This window comes from Plasmodium gaboni, chromosome 7, assembly GCF_001602025.1.
Source record: "Plasmodium gaboni strain SY75 chromosome 7, whole genome shotgun sequence".
Classification (NCBI taxonomy): domain Eukaryota; phylum Apicomplexa; class Aconoidasida; order Haemosporida; family Plasmodiidae; genus Plasmodium; species Plasmodium gaboni.
In genome coordinates this window covers 722,189-743,245 of record NC_031487.1, presented here as the reverse complement: position 1 = coordinate 743,245, position 21,057 = coordinate 722,189, and the positions used below count along the sequence as shown (strand labels likewise).

Genomic DNA, 21,057 nt, shown 5'->3' with positions numbered 1-21,057 from the left:
ATATTATTTTGATTATCTTTATATATTCCTTTATTCATATCCTTTTTAATATCCTTTTTATTGTTTAAATTATTAATTAATTTATCTTCTGAATTATTATTTAGACTTTCATTTGATTTATCCTTTAATTTATTGTCATATTTATCCTCCTTTTTTTTTTTTTTTTTTTCTTCTTCATCCGGATTATTTAATACACAAATTTTTTTACTATTATTTGTTTTATCTTCTTTAAATGAATTACATTGATTATTATTTTCATTAAGTAATTTGGTAAATGATGTTTCATTTTTTTTTAAATCTGAAATATTATTCATCATATTAATTTTATCATGATCTTTTTGTTGTTTCTTATCTAGTAAATTTGTTGAAACAATATTACTATTTGAAATATTTTTTTTATTTAATCCTTCAAATACTCCATCAATATAATCAGCTTTTCTTTTAATATTATTTTTATCTATATCAACAAAATCAGGTGAATTAAAAACTCCTGATGTTTCTATTTTTTCCACATTTCCATCATTTTTAACTATCCCTTTATCCATGTCTTTATTTTGAATCATTCTTTCAAACAAATATATATATAACTGACAATATATGTGTATGTCTTTTTGTTAATTCTTCTCACTTTTTTTTTTTTTTTTTTTTTTTTTAATCTTTTAAAATTGTGACTTTAACAAAAAAAAAAAGAAAGAAAGAAAAAAAAAAAAAAATAAAATAAAACATGTAAATGTAAATAAATATATATATATTTTTTTTTTAATTGACAAATGAGATGGGAATAGATATTTAATCACTAATGAGTTATAACCAAATGTATGTTTTTTTTTCTTTTTTACAAAGAACAAAAAAAAACAAAAAACAAAAAAGAAAACAACAAAAAAATAAAGAAAAAAAATAAAAACAATACAAAATAAAATAAAATTCACATGAACATATATATATATATATATATGTCTTATTTAATACTATGAAAAATTATATATATATATATATATATATAATAATGTTCACTTGTTTTAACTGAATATGTTTACCAATTTGTATTTTTGTAAAAATATGAAAAAAAATAATGAAATGTTAATTATAAATGTAGACATATTTAAAAAAATTAAAACGACATTTTGTTTCATGATATTTTATTTTTTTTTTTTTTTTTTTATGAAATATTGCACACAAAAAACAACATGTTGTATAATAAAGGGTTACATAAATAAATAAATATATATATATATATATATATATAATAATAAAGCAAAAATATAAAAAAATTTACTTATATATATATATATATATATATATACATACATACATATATAATATATATAATATATTCTTTTCTTTTTTAATTTAATATAATGAAAATTTTATCAAATTTGTAAAATAAATTAAAAATTTTAATCATAAAAAAATAATTATTTGGTCAATGCAAATGTGAGTGAAAAAATTAAAAAAAAAAAAAAAAAAAAAATAAACATAAAAATAAATCATTTAAATAGCCAAAATGAATTTTTTAAAAAAAAAAAAAAAAAAAAAAAAAAAATATTATTATATATATATAATATAAAGGTAAAATATAAAATAATACATATATGTCATTTATTACATATTTATATAATATATACATGTTTTCCGTAAGACTCAAAATATATGTCAATAAAATGAAGAAATATTTTAAATAATCAAATAAGTTAAACTTCCAACCAATATTAAATTAAAAAAATAATAAAATAATAAAAAAAATATATTTTCATATATTCAAATGGTATTCAATATATATCATTTATGTATTATTACAGTCTGTCTAAAAAAATATAAAAATTTAATTATCAATTTGGTGTTCCTATATATAATATATATGTATGTATGTATTTATTTATTTATTTATGTACATGTAAACTCTCATATTGGAATAATATATTTTTTCCTGTTCACTCTTCATATGTTTTACAACATAAAGCAATTCTCTTTTCATCTTTTTCAAATGATGTTTCTGATATATCCCAAGTCCATAAGTTTGATTTTTCAATGAGGATGCCATTTATCCTTGCATAATGAATAGCTCCTCCATTATATAAATCATTTAATGAACATAATCGATAATTTTTTTTACACAAATTACTACTAATAGCTGTATTATAATTACAATTATAATTTCCTACATATACATAATCTGTATCATATATTCCAGTCACACTTGGTAATGAAAATGATTTTATTTCTGAAATTGATAAACTTGTATTGTAAAAATATAATTCATCTAAATATCCATTAAATCCTGAATAATTCATATTTTTTCCAACTGTTAAATCACCTGATTTTTCAACAACTTTACTTTTTAAGGACACTGAATTATCAAAAATTCCGTTTATATATATAGCTATCTCTTTATTATTCAATGTTATTATAACATTTGTCCATCTTCTTAAAGGAATATAACCAAAGGATGATAATCCCTCATTATAATTATCAAATCCGAGCACGCGAACGGATAATTTAGTTATATGTGCATGTAGTAATATTGCTATCTTTGTATCCTTCTCTTTATCTCTTTCAAAAAATTATAAAGAAAAAATAAACCATGAAAAATGAAATATTAAATAAATATAATAAAATAATTATTCATTAAGTCAATGATACATATAGGCTTTATGAAATATATATATATATATATATATATATATATTTATTTATTTATTTATTTATTTATATTTATTATTTTCATTCTTGTACATTTGTGAAATGATGTTGCGAAAATGACTAGTTGATCTTTCTAACAAATATATCCAAAAAACTCTGCATTTATAAAAATCAAAAAAAAGAAAAAAAAGAAAAAAATTTTCATAATATGTTGTAACACATAAGTGTAGATATATATATATATAGAATATTAAAATATCATCTTTTTTCTTCTTTATCATTTTTATATATTTTATTATTAACAATATTAAATATATATATATATATATATATATATATTATCATTACATTGATATATAATATATGTATATAATTCTGTATTTTAAACAAACATGGTAAATTCAGTTGTTTTTAAACTATCACTAGAAGGAACAAAACCAGAAACATCTTTATCAAAAAAAAAAAATTAAATAACATAAAATGAAATGAAATGGAATAATTATATGTATATAAATAAAAAATATATTATATGTATATTTATTTATTTATTTTTTTTATTTTTTTTTTTTTATGACCTTACCTCCAATGAAGGCTCCACTATAACCATGCCCATTGAAACCAGGACCAGGTCGTATATACTTGTGCATATGATTATTATATGAACTATAGTCAATAGCATACATATCATCAAATGTCCACTTTCCTATCAACCCTTTATGAAAACTATGAGGTGTAATAATAGTACCAGTACCTCCTAAACAAATAGTATTAGGAATTTCAAGACATTTTTCAAACAAATGTTCAAAGGGCTCTATAAAAGATACTTCGCCTAAATAATTAAATAATGATTTTTCAAACTGGCATAATTTAGCAGTCATAAAATAAAAGAGAACAAATAATGTTATTTTTTTCATCTTCATTTTGAATATATATATGATATAGATTGCAAAGCAATAGTGGAATAAAATTAATTTTTGAATATTCGTAATTCTTTTTTTATCAAGGAAGAAGAAAAAAAAAATTAAACAACATATATAGGAGAATATACCATATAATGTTATTAATATTATATGTATATATATATATATATATATATATATATATGTGTCCATTTATTTATATATATATTTTTTTAAGGCATTATAAATATAATTCCTTTTTTTTTTTTTTTGTTCTTTTTACTTATAATACCAATTCAATAAGTATACAAATATTCAAGGTGCCTACAAGTGCCCAATGATTAAAAAAAGAAGAATATTTTATGTATTTATAATTCATACGTTTGTAATATTTTACTAATTGTATTCATTTAGTAGTACCTACAAAATGGAAAATATATTTCATTTTGTTGTAATTACATTGTAATATTATGTATATATTATATGTATATATATAATTTTTTTTTTTTTTTTTTTTTTTTTTTTTTTTTTTGAGTTTCATTATCTCTATACAACCATTATGCGATTTATTATGACTTGGTCAGGCATATACATATTTTTTTCAAAAAAAATTGAAATAACATATACATATATATATATATATATATATATATATAATATTTTTATTTTTTCTTAATAAATAATTGTATCTTTTTGTTCGTTGTCAAACATATTTTAATATTTCATTTACTTTTTATAGATAAGAAAATATGGATTTTCCTAACAAAATAAGATATGATAAGAAATTACATGATTTTGAAAATTTGTATAGGAAAAAACATATAATTAATTATTATTTAAAAAAAAATGATGTAATTACTTGCTTAGCTGAAATTAGACAAGGCGCGTCACCCTTTATAAGAGACGAATGTAATAGAACAGCCTTAGATTTAGCTATCGTATTATTTATGAAGAAATTTCATGAATGTATTTTTACATGTTTGATTACTGATTTTATATATTGTAAAAGTAAAAAATATGATGGTTTAAAAACTAATCTTACTTATAATGAATATGAAAATATAGTAGAAAATGAAAAAAATGTATGTTATTCAAAAAATATATTTTATGATGATATGTTTTCAAAAAAAAAAAAAGAAAAAGAATCAATGGAACAAAACATAGAACAAAAAATTGGAAATGTATCTCCTTTCTTATTATTACAAAAAAATGTTCAGCCTTTTTTAAGAAATCAAAGTTATAAAAATGATGATAACATATATAAAAACTATTGTGAAAAAAATGATATATTATTTTTATTAGAAGAAGTAATAACCTTTCCTATATCTAAAACGATTCAAGCACAATTAGATGATATTATAAGAAAAATGAATGCTCTTTTATTTTTTATAAAAATGTTATGTAAAAATATTATATTAAAAAAAGATTCAGAATTAACACTTCAAGAGGAAATTTCCAATTTAACTTTTCCATTTTTTTATAATACAACTATACATACATTATTTAAAATATATCCTTTCAACAGTTACACAAATAAATGGGATATACACAATCCAGCAGATGCTAGAAGATTAATTCACAAAATACTTTCAAAAAAATTAATAGGTACAGAAATAATTACTTTTATTGGAAAAATTGTATTTTGCTTTTCAGAATTAATTCATATATATGGACCAAAAATATTTGAATTAAATTCCTTATATTCTCAATATTTTTTACATATGGCATTTACCTTAGACAATGAATATCTATTTAAAGTAATAATTAATAAGATAAATATTTTCACTAGTCAAACAGATATATTTCATTGGGATAAATTAATTCATTCAATAGAACCACATAAAAATAAATTCAAATTATATTACAAACAATTGATATATGCTAGATTGAAGGGATTATTTATGAATAAATTAGAAAAGGTGTTTTATAAAAAAGAAATAGATAAAAATATAACTGATCATTCAAATAATAACTGCAAAACAAAATGTAGAACAAATAGATTGTATTTTACATATAAAACATTATTAAATGGTTATTATGAAGATATTTTAAATTGTTCTAATGCAGAAGAATTGGAAATAGTAATGCAAAAATTCCTGCATATCTTGAAAAAAAAAAAATTAACATTGTAAATATAATATATATATATTATATATATATATATATATATATATATATATATATATATATATGTATATATTATTGCCTTTATATTTAAATGAATTATTTGTGATATTCAAATTTTAATTTTATTTTATTCTTAAATTATATATATATATATATATATATAATGTCCAATGTTTTTCGTTTTATAAAGCGTATCATTCGATATTGAATAATTTTTTATAATCTATACCACATCATTTTCAAATATATATACATATATATATGTATATATTTATTTATGTAAACACAAAAAATATCTCTAATATAATTGTTTATTCTTTTAAATTATTATATATTATATTTTCAATTTTTTGGAATCTTCAAAAATTAATTTTGTTCTATTTAAATAAATATATATACATATATATTATATATATATATATGTATAAGGGTTAACTAGCCATTTTATACATGTATTTTTTTTTTTTTTTTTTTTTTTTTTTTTTTTTTTCCGGTGATATTCGCTGTTTGTAATTTTACAAAAACTAAAGCCCCAAATTAAAAAAAATGAAACGAAAAGGTTGATGGTATAAATAAAATTAAGTATTTTTATTTTTTTTTTTAAACACTCATAATGTAGCAAGTGATGAATATTATATATATATATATATATATTTATTTATATATTTATGTAGGAATATTATATAAAATATAATTATTTTCTTTTAATTTTTTTTATATTTTTTTATATTTTGATTTAAACGAATTATAATTTACCTATGGCTAACAGCAAATTCAGTTATGTAAAATTATTTGAAGAAGAAAGGAAGATATTATTAAACTGCTACTTTATTGTAAGGATTGATGGGTGTGATTTTAAACATTTTGTAAAGGCACATAATTATAATAAGCCAAATGATATGGAAGGATTAAATTTAATGAATGAATGTGCTCTTGATATTTTAAAAAAATTTGATGATATAGATTTATGTTATGGTCATTCAGATGAGTATAGTTTTTTATTTAATAAAAGTACTAAATTATGGAATAGAAGATATGACAAGATATTAACAAATGTCGTATCGTATTTTACATCTTGTTTTTTATATAAATGGAAAGATGTTTTTCAAAAAGAGTTGTTATATGCACCTTCTTTTGATGCTAGAATTGTGGTTTATCCTAATGAAAAAGAAATAAAAGATTATTTTTCTTGGAGACAAGTGGATTGTCATATTAATACACAATATAATGAATGTTTCTGGAATTTAATCAGACATGGTAATTACACAAATGATGAAGCACATAAATTTTTATTAACAACACAAACTAAAGATAAAAACGAATTACTTTTCTCACGATTTAATATAAATTATAATAATTTACCAGAAATATTTAGAAGGGGAACTATAATAATAAGAAATAAAACTTTCCAAAAAAATAATGAGGGATTAGGAACTATATATAATAATGATACAACAAATAATATAGATGATAATAATAATAATGATAATGATACATCAAATAATATAGATAATAATAATAATAATAATACCTTTATTGATAATAATGATATAAAAAAATTCGAGAAATTAAGAAATGAAAGTCTTCCAAAATTTATAATTTCTCATGAAAATTTAGTTAGTGAAAAATTCTGGGATAAGTATGATTATATTTTTAAAAAAAAAAAAGACTTGGAAAAAAAATGAATAATCCATGTATACATTATATCGAAATATAACTTTATACCTTTTTAAAAAAATAGAAATAAATGATACACATTAGAAAAGAATTATTAGTTCTTTCCATATAATTATATGGTATATATATATATATATATATATATATATATATATATGTAAGAATGTGTATTCCTTAAATTTTTTTTCTTTCCGTAAAAAATAAAAATATAAATGTGTTTATTTTTTTTAAGGGAAAGAGAATACACATAAATATAAATATATATATATATATATAACATGATGATACATGTTTATATATAGTTTTATATTTATATAATTTATTGTGTGCATTCAGATCAAGAGTCTTATTTTTAAAAATATAAGAGAATATCTCCACTTATTTAATCAACTCTTATGACACATTATATACAACTAAGAACAATTTATCATTCCTATATTTAGTGAAATGCATTTTGTTATTCAAACATTGCTACTTTATATGTAATATTTACTAGACAATTTTTCAAGTCTTTTATATTTTTAAGAATTTCCAAAAAAAAAAAAAAAAAAAGGTATTTTTTTATTTATATACTATTTGTGGACACACCTATATATAAATATAGTTTTTGAGAAAAAAGGAAGTATATTCTTATATACTTGATAGAGCTTTGCATAAGAATGCAGGATTTGTTACTAATTTTTTTATATTCTCATTTCGTATTTTTTTTGTTTATTGTTTATTGTTTTTTTTTTTTAAATAAAGTTATAAAACAAAATAACATGTACATAAAAAAAAAAATTAAAATTTTAATATATTAAAAAAAAATTTATAAAAGAAAAATAAATTTTCATTAATATGAAAACGAATAATATAAGATAGAAATAAGCCAGAACATTTTTTTGTATTTTTTTTTTTTTTTTGTATGTGTCTTTATTTTCTCCTTAAACATTTAACATTTGTTAAACTATATATTTTACATTTTTTATTTTATATATATATATATATTTTTTTTATTTTTGTATTATACTTTAATTTTTTTAAAAAATTATATATTACTTAAAAATGAGTTGCTTAAACGTTCAACCTGTTCAACTTCCCATAACAAATAAATTTAGAAAGTAATAATATTTTTTATTTATAAAGTTTTAAATATATATATATATATATATATATAGTAGTATATATATATTTTTTAATTCTTATTTATTTGATTTCTTCTTAGTCTGCCTGCTGGAAAACCTTCCCAAAGTCATGAGTCAACATTTTGTAGAGTAAAAATTAAAATGTTATGTATTATTTCTTTATATACTTCTTTCTTCCTATATATATATATATGTGAATTATTTTTTATCTACATTTATAGTTCTTTTCTGACACAACGGAAAAGGAATATAAATCTAGCAGAAGAAATATTAACCATCGAAATAAATCTTCCATTTTTGACTGTGTTGAAGAGAATGATATTATAGGTATAACTATATCTAAAAATATATATATATATAAAGTATATGATATATATATATATATATATGTTTGTATTCCTTTTAATTCTGCCACTTTTTATATATACCATCATAGATAACAAAAAAATAAATCACTACAACAATTCCAAAAAAAGGTTTGTTAGTAACAATTCTTTAGAATTTAAAAAAACATTTCAAAAAAATATAAACTATGTATCAAATGAAAAGTATGGTAAAAAAAATATTCCCGATGTCAGAAATCTTTTTATATTTTCAAAACAAGAATTGAGGTAAAAAAAAAAATAATATATATATATATTTATATATGTTTATATATTATTCTCTATATGTATTATATAATGCATCGTTGATATTGTCGTTTTAATTATTATAATTTCCTACTTTTTAGCACTGATACAAAGGAAAGGAAAAGGTACAAAAATAAATAAATATATAAATAAATAAATAATATGCTTCTATATATATATATATATATTTATATATCAACTAATATATTTTTGAATAACCCAAATAAAATTTAAATTATTTCCATGTAGCTCTAAAAAAATAAGCAACTATAGTTTAGAAAAAAATCCAAACAAATGGGGAGTTGACGTTTTAAAATATAACTTGCCTTCACCAAAAAAAATATATAGACATGTAGATAACTTGACAGTACGAATATAAGAAAAAAAATATAATATGTATGTGTACATATTACTCATTCTGCTAATTGGATTAATTAATTGATATAAATATCTTTAATATATTGTTCACATTAAATATAAATAAATAAATATATATATATATATATATATATTTATGTAGACTTGCTTAGTTCCAAAAATAAGTGAAGATTCCTTTATTCCTAAAAAAAATAAAAAATATTACGTCACTCATCTGGAGGTACAAAATAAAAAAAAAATATATGTACATTATAGAATTTTTTTTTTTTTTTTTCTTCATATCTTATTATATTTATTATTTATTTGTAGAAATCTCTATGCCCCAAAGAAAATATTTTATTGTTAAATTCTAAGAAAAAATTAATTCAATTACATCAATCAAAATTGGAGGTAAAATATATAAATCACTATATATGAATTTACTTATATTTTTATAAATGTTCATATTTTTTATATTTTATGTAGATGAATTGTGTACCCAAAGATCATGAACAGGAAATAAATAAATACAAGCCTGTATTTCTTCAAAGAAATTTAAACGTATAACAATATATATATATATATATATATATATACAGATATGTATTGATTTATTTGCAATATTATACTATTCTTATATTATATATTTTTTATTCTTTATATAGAACAACCTCATTCCTATAGTGGAATGTAAAAGAAGAACGTTTCATGTAAACGACACATGTAAAAATAAGCAATGTTCTATAAACTTCAGTTGTACTGTGATTTCAAATAATTATAAAAAAAAAAAAAAAAAAAAAAAAATACATAAATATATACATATATACATATTCTGTACATATTTCTCTTTTAGGTGAAAGAAAACCTTCACCTTATAGATCTGGAAAAAGAATAGGATACGTTTTGACACGAAATGATAACCCTACATTTTTTTTTTAAAGAACTGTTAATCCTTCATAAATTTTTTTTTAATCCATTATATATACATACATATATATGATAACATGTGTCAATATAATTTTTTTTTTTTTTTTTTTAAATAATTTAGTTCTTTGTTTCATCATCTTTAATTTATCATTTTAATTATAAAAAAAATTCAAATATTATATAAAAGGAAAAATACCCCTTTATTTTAATTTTGTTAACATTTTTGTATATACATATATATATAAAGCATATATTTTTAATATGCTCCCACATTCATACAAAATAAATAAAAAGTTCAAAAAAAATAATTTATTAAAAAAAAAAAAGAAGACATATGATGATACTTTTCAAATGTTAATTTATAATATTTTTCTTTTTTTCTTGTTGTATATAGTAGCCATTAAATTATCCTCAAATGTGTTAACACATGCATTTTGGTAGTAAATTGTTCTTTTTTTTTTTTTTTTTTTTTTTTCTCCCCTGTTAAAGTATTTTATATTTTATATTTTATATTTTCATTTATGTATTATACTTGAGAAAATATTATTTCCTTTGGGATATACAGGGGAACCTTTCAAATTTATTATATTCTTAGAAGGAAAAAGAATTTCCCATATAGGTTTACATATGTGACAACATTTTTTTTGTTTATATGACATTTCAGTTGGTTGTTCATAATTTTTATAAATAATATTTGTAGTGTTTTTTATTACTGGAATAGCATATTTTAATCTACACATTTGTATAATATGCATACATTTACATTTATCTACTTGTTTGATATCATGTTGTTTATAAGGATTTATATTAGGTATTAAATCTGGATATTTTGGTAATGATATTTTTGTAGGTAAATATTTTTGTTTTTCCTTACCTAATACATTATTTATATCACTCTTTTTATGTTCATATAAATCATCTGGTATATCATAATCTTCATCTTTTGATGGGCATGTTGAAGGATATGAATGAGAATTATCATAAGATGTTAATTGAGGAGGTACTAGTTTTTGATTAACAAATATTGAAAAAGAACAAAATGGAGGAACAGATGTATTATTACAAGGTCCTTCAATGTCATCTAGCCAAAACCCTGGACATGCAATTAAGGTAGCTAAACATTGTGGAAAACATATAGGCATAGTTTCTGCAACTTTTAAACCTATAGGTAACCAACATATAGGAAAAAGAGATGCACAATACATACCTAAATAAGCCATAGCACATATTCTATATTGTGTTTCTGATGTTTTGCCTATTTTACTTGCATATTTAGATGGAAAACTTGATATTATTCCGTTCATTATAGAATCTGTTATATCTGCAGTTATAAATTCTGCTGCTGTAATTGGATACAAAATAGAACCCAAACAATTTTTTCCTGTTATCATAGGTAAGCATGGCAAAGGTCTATTAATCCATATAGGTGGGGGTATTAAAGGAGGCACAATATCTACTACAGAACTTGCAACAGATTGTATAAAACCTTTAACCATTGTTAAACTTTGTATTAACATATTACCTAATCCAGGTTCTTTAATAGAATCTGGTGTTGTAATATCTTCTAAAGAATCTTTCATCCATTTAGATAAATTATTACCATAAGTAGATCTTATAGGTCCTCCAGGATATTCCACTATATTATTATTCTGTAAATTATTAATATGTCTATTTGGTTTGGTATTTATATTTTCATATGTATATTTATTTTTTCTTTTCATTTTCTTTTTCATTGTATCATCATCTTCTTGTTCTACTACACCTTCATCACAGTGTGATGTATATATATTAACTTTCTTAACCTTTTCAACAAAACGATCATTATAATGTTTATGCATTACGGTATTTAATAAGAATGTATATCCATCTACATCAAAGAGATTCATTGCAGACTTGTATAAATCTAAAAACGTTGTTTTTGTCATTTTATTTTTAATTACAGATCCTTTTAAGTGATTAAAAATATTTCTATTCTTTCCTTTTATTTCTTCGGTTGTTAAAAAATTATACAGTTCTTCTGCATCTGGGAAGAGGGTAGTACTATGTACATCATCGTCTGTTATACTATCCTTCAATTTATTATGATATCTGTTTTTAATATTTTCTTCATCTCTTATATTATATAAATAATCATGAATACTAACATTTTCTTTGTTATCATTTATATTTATTTTTTCGACTTCCCTTTGATATTCTTCATGTCCCTTTCCCTTAACAAATAAGGTATATAAACATGGTGACACACAAAAAAGTAGGAACAAATAAAGTCTCATGGTATACAATAAAAATAAATATATATATATATATATATATTATTTGACAAGGTGTATATAATTTTGTATAAATAGTGTTTTAATATCTGTGTAGAACATAATCTTAAATTTAAAAATATATGTAAAAAAAAAAAAAAAAAAAAAAAAAAAAAAAACCACGGTATTAGTTTGGACAAAATATAATTATATATATATATATATATATATATATATATATATATTTTACTTAATCGTTTAGACAACGTTGTATTTTTATTTTATTTTATTTTATTTTATTTAATATTATTTATTTATTTATTTATTTTTATTTTCATTTTGTTTTCCGTTTTGGTGATATATGATACAAAATTGATAAGACATATATGCAGTGAACTTAGCTACTTATATATATTATAAACAGTACACAAATAATTAATTCATATTGTATAATATTTATTTATAATTTTATATTAAGAAATATATTTTTTTTAATATTAAAAATTTCAAAGTTTAATATGTACACAGTAGATTGAATGTTGTATGTGTATAAGTTATATAATTTTAAAAAAACATAAAAAAAAAAAAAATATATATATATAAATAAATTAATACGCACAATAGGTACGTTTTTTTTTTTTTTTTTTTTTTTTTCTCTCTTGGGTATTTTACAAAAAAAAGAATTATATATATATAATGAGTCATAAAATAATATGTATAAATAAAAAATATGTTTACATTAACTCTCGTGTGATTTTATAATGTAATATTATAAAACTTATAGTTAATTATTTTTTTAAACCTTTGTAAGGGTATAGTTTTAAAAAAAAAGAAAAAAAGATATATTGTCATTCAATTAGAAATTATTAACTGTACATAAAAAAAATATATTTAATTATAAGGTTGAGGAGCACTTTTTTTGTAACCAACATCACTTTCTTTCCATATTCCAAAGGTTAAGAATTTCTTATACTCATCGTCAAAAACAGGAAAGACAATAGACACGGCATAAACTGCCCATACGTATACCCATGGGCTAAAGCGAGAACTATTTAAAAAAAAAAAAAAAAAAAAATTAAAATAATCATATACATAATAAAAAGTATATACATATATATATATATATATATATATAATGAACAGGTGATTAATTTCTTTTCAAAAAAAAAAAAAAAAAAAAATTTTTGGATGAACATATATTTTATACACAACCAAATTTTATTATTTTATTTTATTTTATTAGGTCTTACCAAACTTTAAACCATCCGTATCTTCTCCTTGTGTGGAAGTTATTTGTACTCATCCATATTTTAGAATATACAGCTTTTGACATCTTTATTATTATTTTTATTTTATTTTATAATGAATGTACAAAAAAAAAAAATATATATATATAGAGAGAACTAAAGAATAAGTTATCATATATAAATGTACATATTATAATGATAAATCACAAATATGTAAGTATATTAAATTGTAAATATATAAATATATAATTTACATAAATATTTTATAAAATTTCCCTTCAACGTTAAAAAATATTTTTTATGTATACTATTGTGCCAAACTATATATCATTTAATATGTATAATATATTATATAAATATATATTTTATTGTGTATTTGTTTTTTTTTTTTTTAATTTGGTGATTTATAAAAATATGTAAATTATTTTTTTAAATAAATAAATATATATATATAATATATATGTATATATATTTGTATTTTTTTTTTTTTTTTTCTTTTTGAAAATTTATATAAATTTTTAGTGCATATATGATTTATATATAATATATATATAAAGAATTGTACTTAGGTATATATAAATATATATATATATATATATATATATATATATATTATATATGTATATAATATATTTATATAATATAAATATTTATATAGATAATTATATATTTATTTTAAGAAAGAAATTCCGAATGGGTAATTTTATTTTTATAATAAAATGTTTCATATTTTTTATATGTAGAAAAAAATTAAATAATAAATAAATAAGTATATAAATATATATATATATATATATATTTGTTTAATAATATAATATATATTTAATTAAAAAAATTTGTTTATTTTGTTTGCATTTATATAAATTTTTAGTGCATATATGATTTATATATAATATATATATAAAGAATTGTACTTAGGTATATATAAATATATATATATATATAATATATATATGTATATAATATATTTATATAATATAAATATTTATATAGATAATTATATATTTATTTTAAGAAAGAAATTCCGAATGGGTAATTATATTTTTATAATAAAATGTTTCATATTTTTTATATGTAGAAAAAAATTAAATAATAAATAAATAAATATATAAATATATATATATATATATATATATATATATATTTGTTTAATAATATAATATATATTTAATTAAAAAAATTTGTTTATTTTGTTTGCATTTCTTTTTCTTATAAATAATTATATTGTAACCTTTTATAAGATAATATATATATATTATATATATATTACGTTTTCCTTTTTTTAAAATATAATTCAAGAAAAAAGAAATATATATATATATAGATATAGATATAACTATGATATTTTATATAAAATGAAAATAATATATATCTAAAATATTTGCAACTTTTTATATGTTCATATATATATATATATATATATATATATATATATATTTATTTATTTATTTATTTACATTTACTATATTTTTTATATTTTTTATATTTGAATATACTTTTAATGTATCATTATATTTATCCTTATCATTATGTTTAAATTAATTTATCACATGATCCAGCTTTATATATATTAATTATTTATTTTTTTTTATTTTATTTTTTTTAATTATGTTAAAAAAATGAGCAGCCTCTTTGTAGAACAAAAAGTGGAACCCGAAAAGATTAAGGAGGAAAAAATAAAAGTGAACGTAAATAAAATATTATACAAAGCTCATAAGAATATAAAAAAAGAAAGAATAAAGAATCCATCGAAAAGGATAGATTATTTGTGTGTTGATAAAAATGACTTACCCCAAAATTTACCTAATGCAAAAAATATTAAAAATAGGAAATTAAAAAATCAATTAAATAAAGATGTAAAGCTAGCTATATTGTCTTCAAAAAAAATATTGGCAAATACAAAATTTATGCCTCTGAAAGAGGGATATATAAAATATAATTCTATGAATGAACCAGGGGTTCACAATGCTTCATCTTCAAAAAAAAAAAAAAAAAAAAAAAAAAAAAAAGGCCAATTGATAAATTCGACAGAAATGGAAACACAAAATAATGATGATAATAACATGAATGGTATTAATGGTATTAATGATATTAATGATATTAATGATATTAATAGTATTAATAGTATTAATAGTATTAATAGTTGTAATCGTAATGATTTTGATTTTAATACTCATCAAAATTACACAGTTGAACAGGATGGGATAAATTCTTTAGGACCTGAGGATGAAGAAGGTAATATAAATAGGCGAGCTAGCCAAAAATATATTTATGATAAAGCTGATGTAGGTACTCAAAAAAAAGTATTTGATTTGAAATTAAATATGGGTCCTTATTCTTGTACGTATACAAGAAATGGAAAATATTTATTAATGACAGGAGTAAAAGGACATGTAAGTTTAATAGATACACATAATTTAGAAAGTTTATGTGAATATCAAGTTGATGAAATGATTAGATGTAATACAACATTACATAATTACAAACTGTTTGCAGTTAGTCAAAAAAAGTATATATATATATATGATAATACAGGAATGGAAATAAATTGTATAAAGGATATATTATATACATATAATATGGTGTTTCTACCTTATCATTTTTTATTAACATCAATAGGTGAATTCGGTGAACTAGTTTATCAAGATATATCAGTTGGTAATATAATAACTAGAAAAAAAACGAAAAGAGGACCATGTTCTATTATAAAACAAAATAAAAAAGATGCTATAATATATTTAGGTCATAAAAATGGACATGTAACTTTATGGTCTCCAAATGTTGATAAATGTTTATGTGATATATTTTGTCATCATACACCTATATCTTCTATAGGTGTTCATGATAATTATTTAATAACAGCATCAGTTGATTCAACATATAAATTATGGGATATAAGAAAAATGGAATATATAAAATCCTATAAATCACATAATATTATTAATAATATTGATATAAGTGATACATCTCTAGTTGCTTTTTCAATGAATACACATTTTAGAACTTATAATAATTTTTTTACAAATCCACAATTATATATAACTCATAATGTATATGGAGATCAAATTAATTCCATATCGTTTCAACCATTTGAAGATATTTGTTCTTTAGGTTTAAAACACTCAATAAAAACGGTACTCGTACCAGGAGCAGGCATAGCTAATATAGACACATTCTTTAATAACCCATATGAAACAAAAAAACAAGTCAGAGAAAATGAAGTTAAATTATTGTTAGATAAATTACCAGCAGATACTATTAAATTTAATACGAACCAAATAGGAAACATAAACCCATATATTCTAAAACATAATGAACAAAAAAATTATACAAATTCTTTTAATAAAAAAAACATCAAAAAGGGAAATAATAATAATTCTTTTTATAATAATAAAAAAAAAGCAAATAAGAAAAAAAAAAAAAAAATAAATAAAAAAAATATAAATGTTATGGACAAACAATCTGAACAAGAAACGGATTAAATAAACCAAGCAAGAAAAAAAAAAAAAAAAAAAAAATATATATCCACAAGGATAAAATTAACACTTTTTTGTAATAAATATATATTATATTATATATATATATATATATGTACTTTGACAAAACAAATAATTAAAATATGGGAAATATATATATTATTTTTTATTTATTTTTTGTTTATATATAGTTTTCTTTTTTTATTATTAAAATATTTTCTTAGAATTAAAAAATTATACATTATCTTCCACATATATAAAATATATGTATATTATATATATAATAAATATATATATATATTATATATATATAATATATATTTGTATTATTTTTATTTATTATTATTATTTTTAATATTCTATAATTAAAATTTATTAAAAAAAAACTTTAATTCATTTTTTAAAAAATTATATATATATGTAAAAAAAAATATAAATTCAAAAAGGAATATTTTTCATTATATAAATTTTTTTTTTTTTTTTTTTTATTTCAACCGTCATTTTGTACCATTAATTATTGATATTTGGGTGGGGAAAAAAAAAAAAAATTAAAATAATATAAATAAAATAAAATAAATTAAAATACTTTTATTTTATATTAATAAAGTAATATATAAATAATATAATTTATAAAATATGTAAATGTTACTATATATATATATATATATATTATTAATTTCGTTATGATTTATATATATATATATATATATATATATATAATATTTCCTTGGAAGACTTTTATTAAATAAATATAATAAAGTAATTTTTTAACATTTATTTTTTATATTTTTTTATTTGTTATATTTTATAAATAAAAGATCATGACGACAGCACATCGTCCAACGTGGTATAATGCCATAGGAGGTGATAATCAAGGTAATAAGAAATAAATAAATATAAACATAAACATAAAAATATATATATATATATAATATATATGTGTTTATTTTTAAAAATGTTGCTATTCATTTAGAACACAATATATATATATGTTATTCTTTTTCTTTTTTTTTTACTGCTCAAAGAAATTATTATTTTATATAATAACATCATAATATATATTGATATTTATAATATGCTTAATATTGATAATGTTTTATTTTCTTATAGGAGGGAATCGAAAGGTTAGTCAGACACTCAAAGTCTGCAGTCGAGATTTGCCAGGACACCTAAAAATGAAAACAAGAGATTTAAGTGACTATGTAGAAGATAAAAATATGATTAAAAATAATTTAATACAACTAGAAAATAAAAACAATAAAGAAAACGTTAAAGGTAATAAATTACTAGCCATAGAAAATATAAAAAAATTGACAAATCATGATTTTAAAAATCCCTTTCCAGAAGATGAAGATGATGTTATTGGAGATGAATGGACAAAAAAATCTAAAAAGAAAAACAAAAAAAAGGAAAAATTAAAAATGAAGAATAAAAGAAATGTTAAAAAAAGGAAAATCAAACATGATATGTCGGAGGATGATATGAGTGATAATAATTTAAGTGATAATAATTCAAGTGATAATAACTCAAGTGATAATAACTCAAGTGATAATAATTCAAGTGATAATAAATCAAGTGGTAATAATTCAAGTGATAATAATTCAAGTGATAATAACTCAAGTGATAATAATTCAAGTGATAATAATTCAAGTGAAGATGACGAATCTGATGAAGAGGAAAAAGAACTACTAAGAGAACTTGAAAATTTAAAAAGAGAAAGGATGGAAAAACTTAAAAAAGAAAAAGAAGAACAAGAACTTTTAAAAAAAAAAAAAAATAATGTATTAACTAATAACCCATTAATTAATTTAGAAGATAGTAGTGATAATGATGAAGTGAGTACAAAAAAAAGAAAATGGACAGATGATGCTATCTTTAGAAATACCTGTGAGAAAAAAGAAAAAAAAACACCATCATATATAAATGATACTGTACGTAGTTCTTTTCACAAGAAGTTTTTATTTAAATATATTCATTAGAAAAAAAAAAAGAAAAGAAAAGAAAAGAAAATAATTACCATCCAAAAGAGAGTACACATGTTTTATGATATTTATATATTTATTTGATTTATTTTTATTATATTATATTTTTTTTTTTTTTTTTGTTCCTCTTATAACTCTTTGAAAGATTCACCCCATGGGTAATCATAATATATATATATATATATATATATATATATATTTATTTAATAAATGTAAAATTTTTTAAATGTTAATTGGCTTAAAAAAAATAAAAATTATAATAAAGAAGACAATCATGTACGTGATATATAAAATAAATAATGTCTCCCTAAGACAATTATCACAATATGAAAAAAAAAAAAAAAAATAACATATATATAATATATATATGTGAATAATTTGATCTATTTTAGTAATGATATAATAGAAATTTTATAATATTTATAAATGAATATATTTATATATTATGTAATTTATTTTTTTCCTCCTGATGATACATTAAATTTGAAAAAGATAATATCTCCATCTTCAACCACATAATCTTTACCCTTTTGTAAATATTTTCCATTAGCTTTAACTTCTCCTTCTGATTTATATTCGACAAGATCTGTATATTTATAGACCTCAGCACATATAAAACCTTTTTCAAAATCAGTATGAATAACACCTGCTGCTTGTGGAGCTTTTGTTCCTTTTCTGATAGTCCAACATTTCACTTCATCATGACCACATGTAAAAAAATGTATTAAATTGATTTCATAATATCCTGTTTTAATTATTTTATTTAGCATACTTTGTTTAATATTATTTGTTTGGAAATATTGTTTTTTTTCTTCTTCATCCATTGAAAGGATTTTTTGTTCCACTTCAGCTGAATAAGGTATAATGGTACCTTTATTTTTTTCTTGTACCCAATTATAAATTTTAGCTAGATATTTATTTTTTTGTCTTATAAAATCGGCTTCACTCATATTAACAAGATATACAACTGGTTTCGCAGTTAAAAAATTATATTCATTTATAACTTCTATTTCATTACTTTTCCAAGTACCATCTTTAATCCACTTATGTTCTTTTAAATAATTTAATACAGCAGTCAAAACATCATGTTCATTTTGTTTTATTTTATCTTTTTTATTTCTATTTAAAACTTTAGTTACTTCTTCTAAATTCTTTTCACAATGGGATATATCTTTATATATTAATTCTGAATTTATTATATCTAAATCACGTACTGGGTTAATATTACCTTCAGTATGAATAATATCTTCATTTTCAAATGCTCTAACAACATGATATATACCATCTACAGCTGCAATATTTGATAAAAAATTATTTCCTAACCCTTCACCTAAATGAGCATTCTTTACTAATCCGGCAATATCAAAAATAGATAAATATGCATGCACATTACTTTTAGGATTAAAATGTTTAACCAGCCATTCAAATCTTTCATCTTCTACTGTCACTTTAGCTTCATGTGGATCTATTGTACAAAACGGATAATTCTCAGCAGGGATATTTAATTTGGTTAGCACATTGAAAGTAGTCGATTTTCCTAGCAAGGAAAAAAAAAAAAAAAAAATAAAATAAAATAAAATAATATTCATTTAATAAACATATATGTAATATTTTATTTTTTTGTACTTACCCACATTAGGTAAACCCACTAAACCCATCTTCAACGTATTCTTAGGTCTAAAGAAAAAAAAAAAAAAAAAAAAAAAAAAAAAAAGGAATAAAT

General features: G+C 19.1%; 10 protein-coding genes across 10 annotated transcripts in view; 5 read left to right on the top strand and 5 right to left on the bottom strand.

Moving 5' to 3' along the window:
- PGSY75_0723300 (hypothetical protein) overlaps positions 1–563 on the bottom strand; it is a gene marked incomplete at both ends in the record, with an annotated part of 2,208 nt that extends 1,645 nt beyond the window's left edge. The window contains one exon of the mRNA XM_018785075.1: positions 1–563. This exon is cut by the window's left edge and continues 1,645 nt beyond it. Coding sequence (XP_018642576.1) covers positions 1–563 — 563 coding nt within the window.
- A 1,368-nt stretch (positions 564–1,931) lies between these two features.
- PGSY75_0723200 (hypothetical protein) lies at positions 1,932–3,560 on the bottom strand (the record flags this gene model as incomplete). The annotated part of the gene is made up of 4 exons (XM_018785074.1): positions 1,932–2,550; positions 2,734–2,796; positions 3,033–3,087; positions 3,221–3,560. The coding sequence occupies 4 exons, from the start codon at positions 3,558–3,560 to the stop codon at positions 1,932–1,934; spliced, it is 1,077 nt and encodes a 358-aa protein (XP_018642575.1).
- Positions 3,561–4,288: 728 nt separating this feature from the next.
- On the top strand, positions 4,289–5,671 carry PGSY75_0723100 (hypothetical protein; the record flags this gene model as incomplete). The annotated part of the gene is made up of 1 exon (XM_018785073.1): positions 4,289–5,671. The coding sequence occupies one exon, from the start codon at positions 4,289–4,291 to the stop codon at positions 5,669–5,671; it is 1,383 nt and encodes a 460-aa protein (XP_018642574.1).
- A 753-nt stretch (positions 5,672–6,424) lies between these two features.
- PGSY75_0723000 (putative tRNAHis guanylyltransferase) lies at positions 6,425–7,351 on the top strand (the record flags this gene model as incomplete). Its single annotated transcript, XM_018785072.1, has 1 exon — positions 6,425–7,351. One exon carries the CDS (start codon positions 6,425–6,427, stop codon positions 7,349–7,351), a length of 927 nt encoding a protein of 308 aa, XP_018642573.1.
- A 1,036-nt stretch (positions 7,352–8,387) lies between these two features.
- PGSY75_0722900 (hypothetical protein) lies at positions 8,388–10,392 on the top strand (the record flags this gene model as incomplete). Its single annotated transcript, XM_018785071.1, has 11 exons — positions 8,388–8,443; positions 8,548–8,596; positions 8,689–8,794; positions 8,904–9,078; positions 9,198–9,221; positions 9,346–9,463; positions 9,617–9,694; positions 9,784–9,864; positions 9,940–10,014; positions 10,119–10,209; positions 10,307–10,392. The coding sequence occupies 11 exons, from the start codon at positions 8,388–8,390 to the stop codon at positions 10,390–10,392; spliced, it is 939 nt and encodes a 312-aa protein (XP_018642572.1).
- A 503-nt stretch (positions 10,393–10,895) lies between these two features.
- On the bottom strand, positions 10,896–12,653 carry PGSY75_0722800 (hypothetical protein; the record flags this gene model as incomplete). The annotated part of the gene is made up of 1 exon (XM_018785070.1): positions 10,896–12,653. One exon carries the CDS (start codon positions 12,651–12,653, stop codon positions 10,896–10,898), a length of 1,758 nt encoding a protein of 585 aa, XP_018642571.1.
- Positions 12,654–13,520: 867 nt separating this feature from the next.
- On the bottom strand, positions 13,521–13,962 carry PGSY75_0722700 (hypothetical protein; the record flags this gene model as incomplete). Its single annotated transcript, XM_018785069.1, has 2 exons — positions 13,521–13,677; positions 13,880–13,962. The coding sequence occupies 2 exons, from the start codon at positions 13,960–13,962 to the stop codon at positions 13,521–13,523; spliced, it is 240 nt and encodes a 79-aa protein (XP_018642570.1).
- A 1,533-nt stretch (positions 13,963–15,495) lies between these two features.
- On the top strand, positions 15,496–17,358 carry PGSY75_0722600 (putative nucleolar rRNA processing protein; the record flags this gene model as incomplete). The annotated part of the gene is made up of 1 exon (XM_018785068.1): positions 15,496–17,358. The coding sequence occupies one exon, from the start codon at positions 15,496–15,498 to the stop codon at positions 17,356–17,358; it is 1,863 nt and encodes a 620-aa protein (XP_018642569.1).
- An 815-nt stretch (positions 17,359–18,173) lies between these two features.
- Positions 18,174–19,331, top strand: PGSY75_0722500 (putative cell cycle control protein cwf15; the record flags this gene model as incomplete). Its single annotated transcript, XM_018785067.1, has 2 exons — positions 18,174–18,228; positions 18,463–19,331. 2 exons carry the CDS (start codon positions 18,174–18,176, stop codon positions 19,329–19,331), a joined length of 924 nt encoding a protein of 307 aa, XP_018642568.1.
- A 455-nt stretch (positions 19,332–19,786) lies between these two features.
- PGSY75_0722400 (putative GTP-binding protein) overlaps positions 19,787–21,057 on the bottom strand; it is a gene marked incomplete at both ends in the record, with an annotated part of 1,836 nt that continues 565 nt past the window's right edge. Inside the window, one exon of the mRNA XM_018785066.1 lies at positions 19,787–20,923. Coding sequence (XP_018642567.1) covers positions 19,787–20,923 — 1,137 coding nt within the window.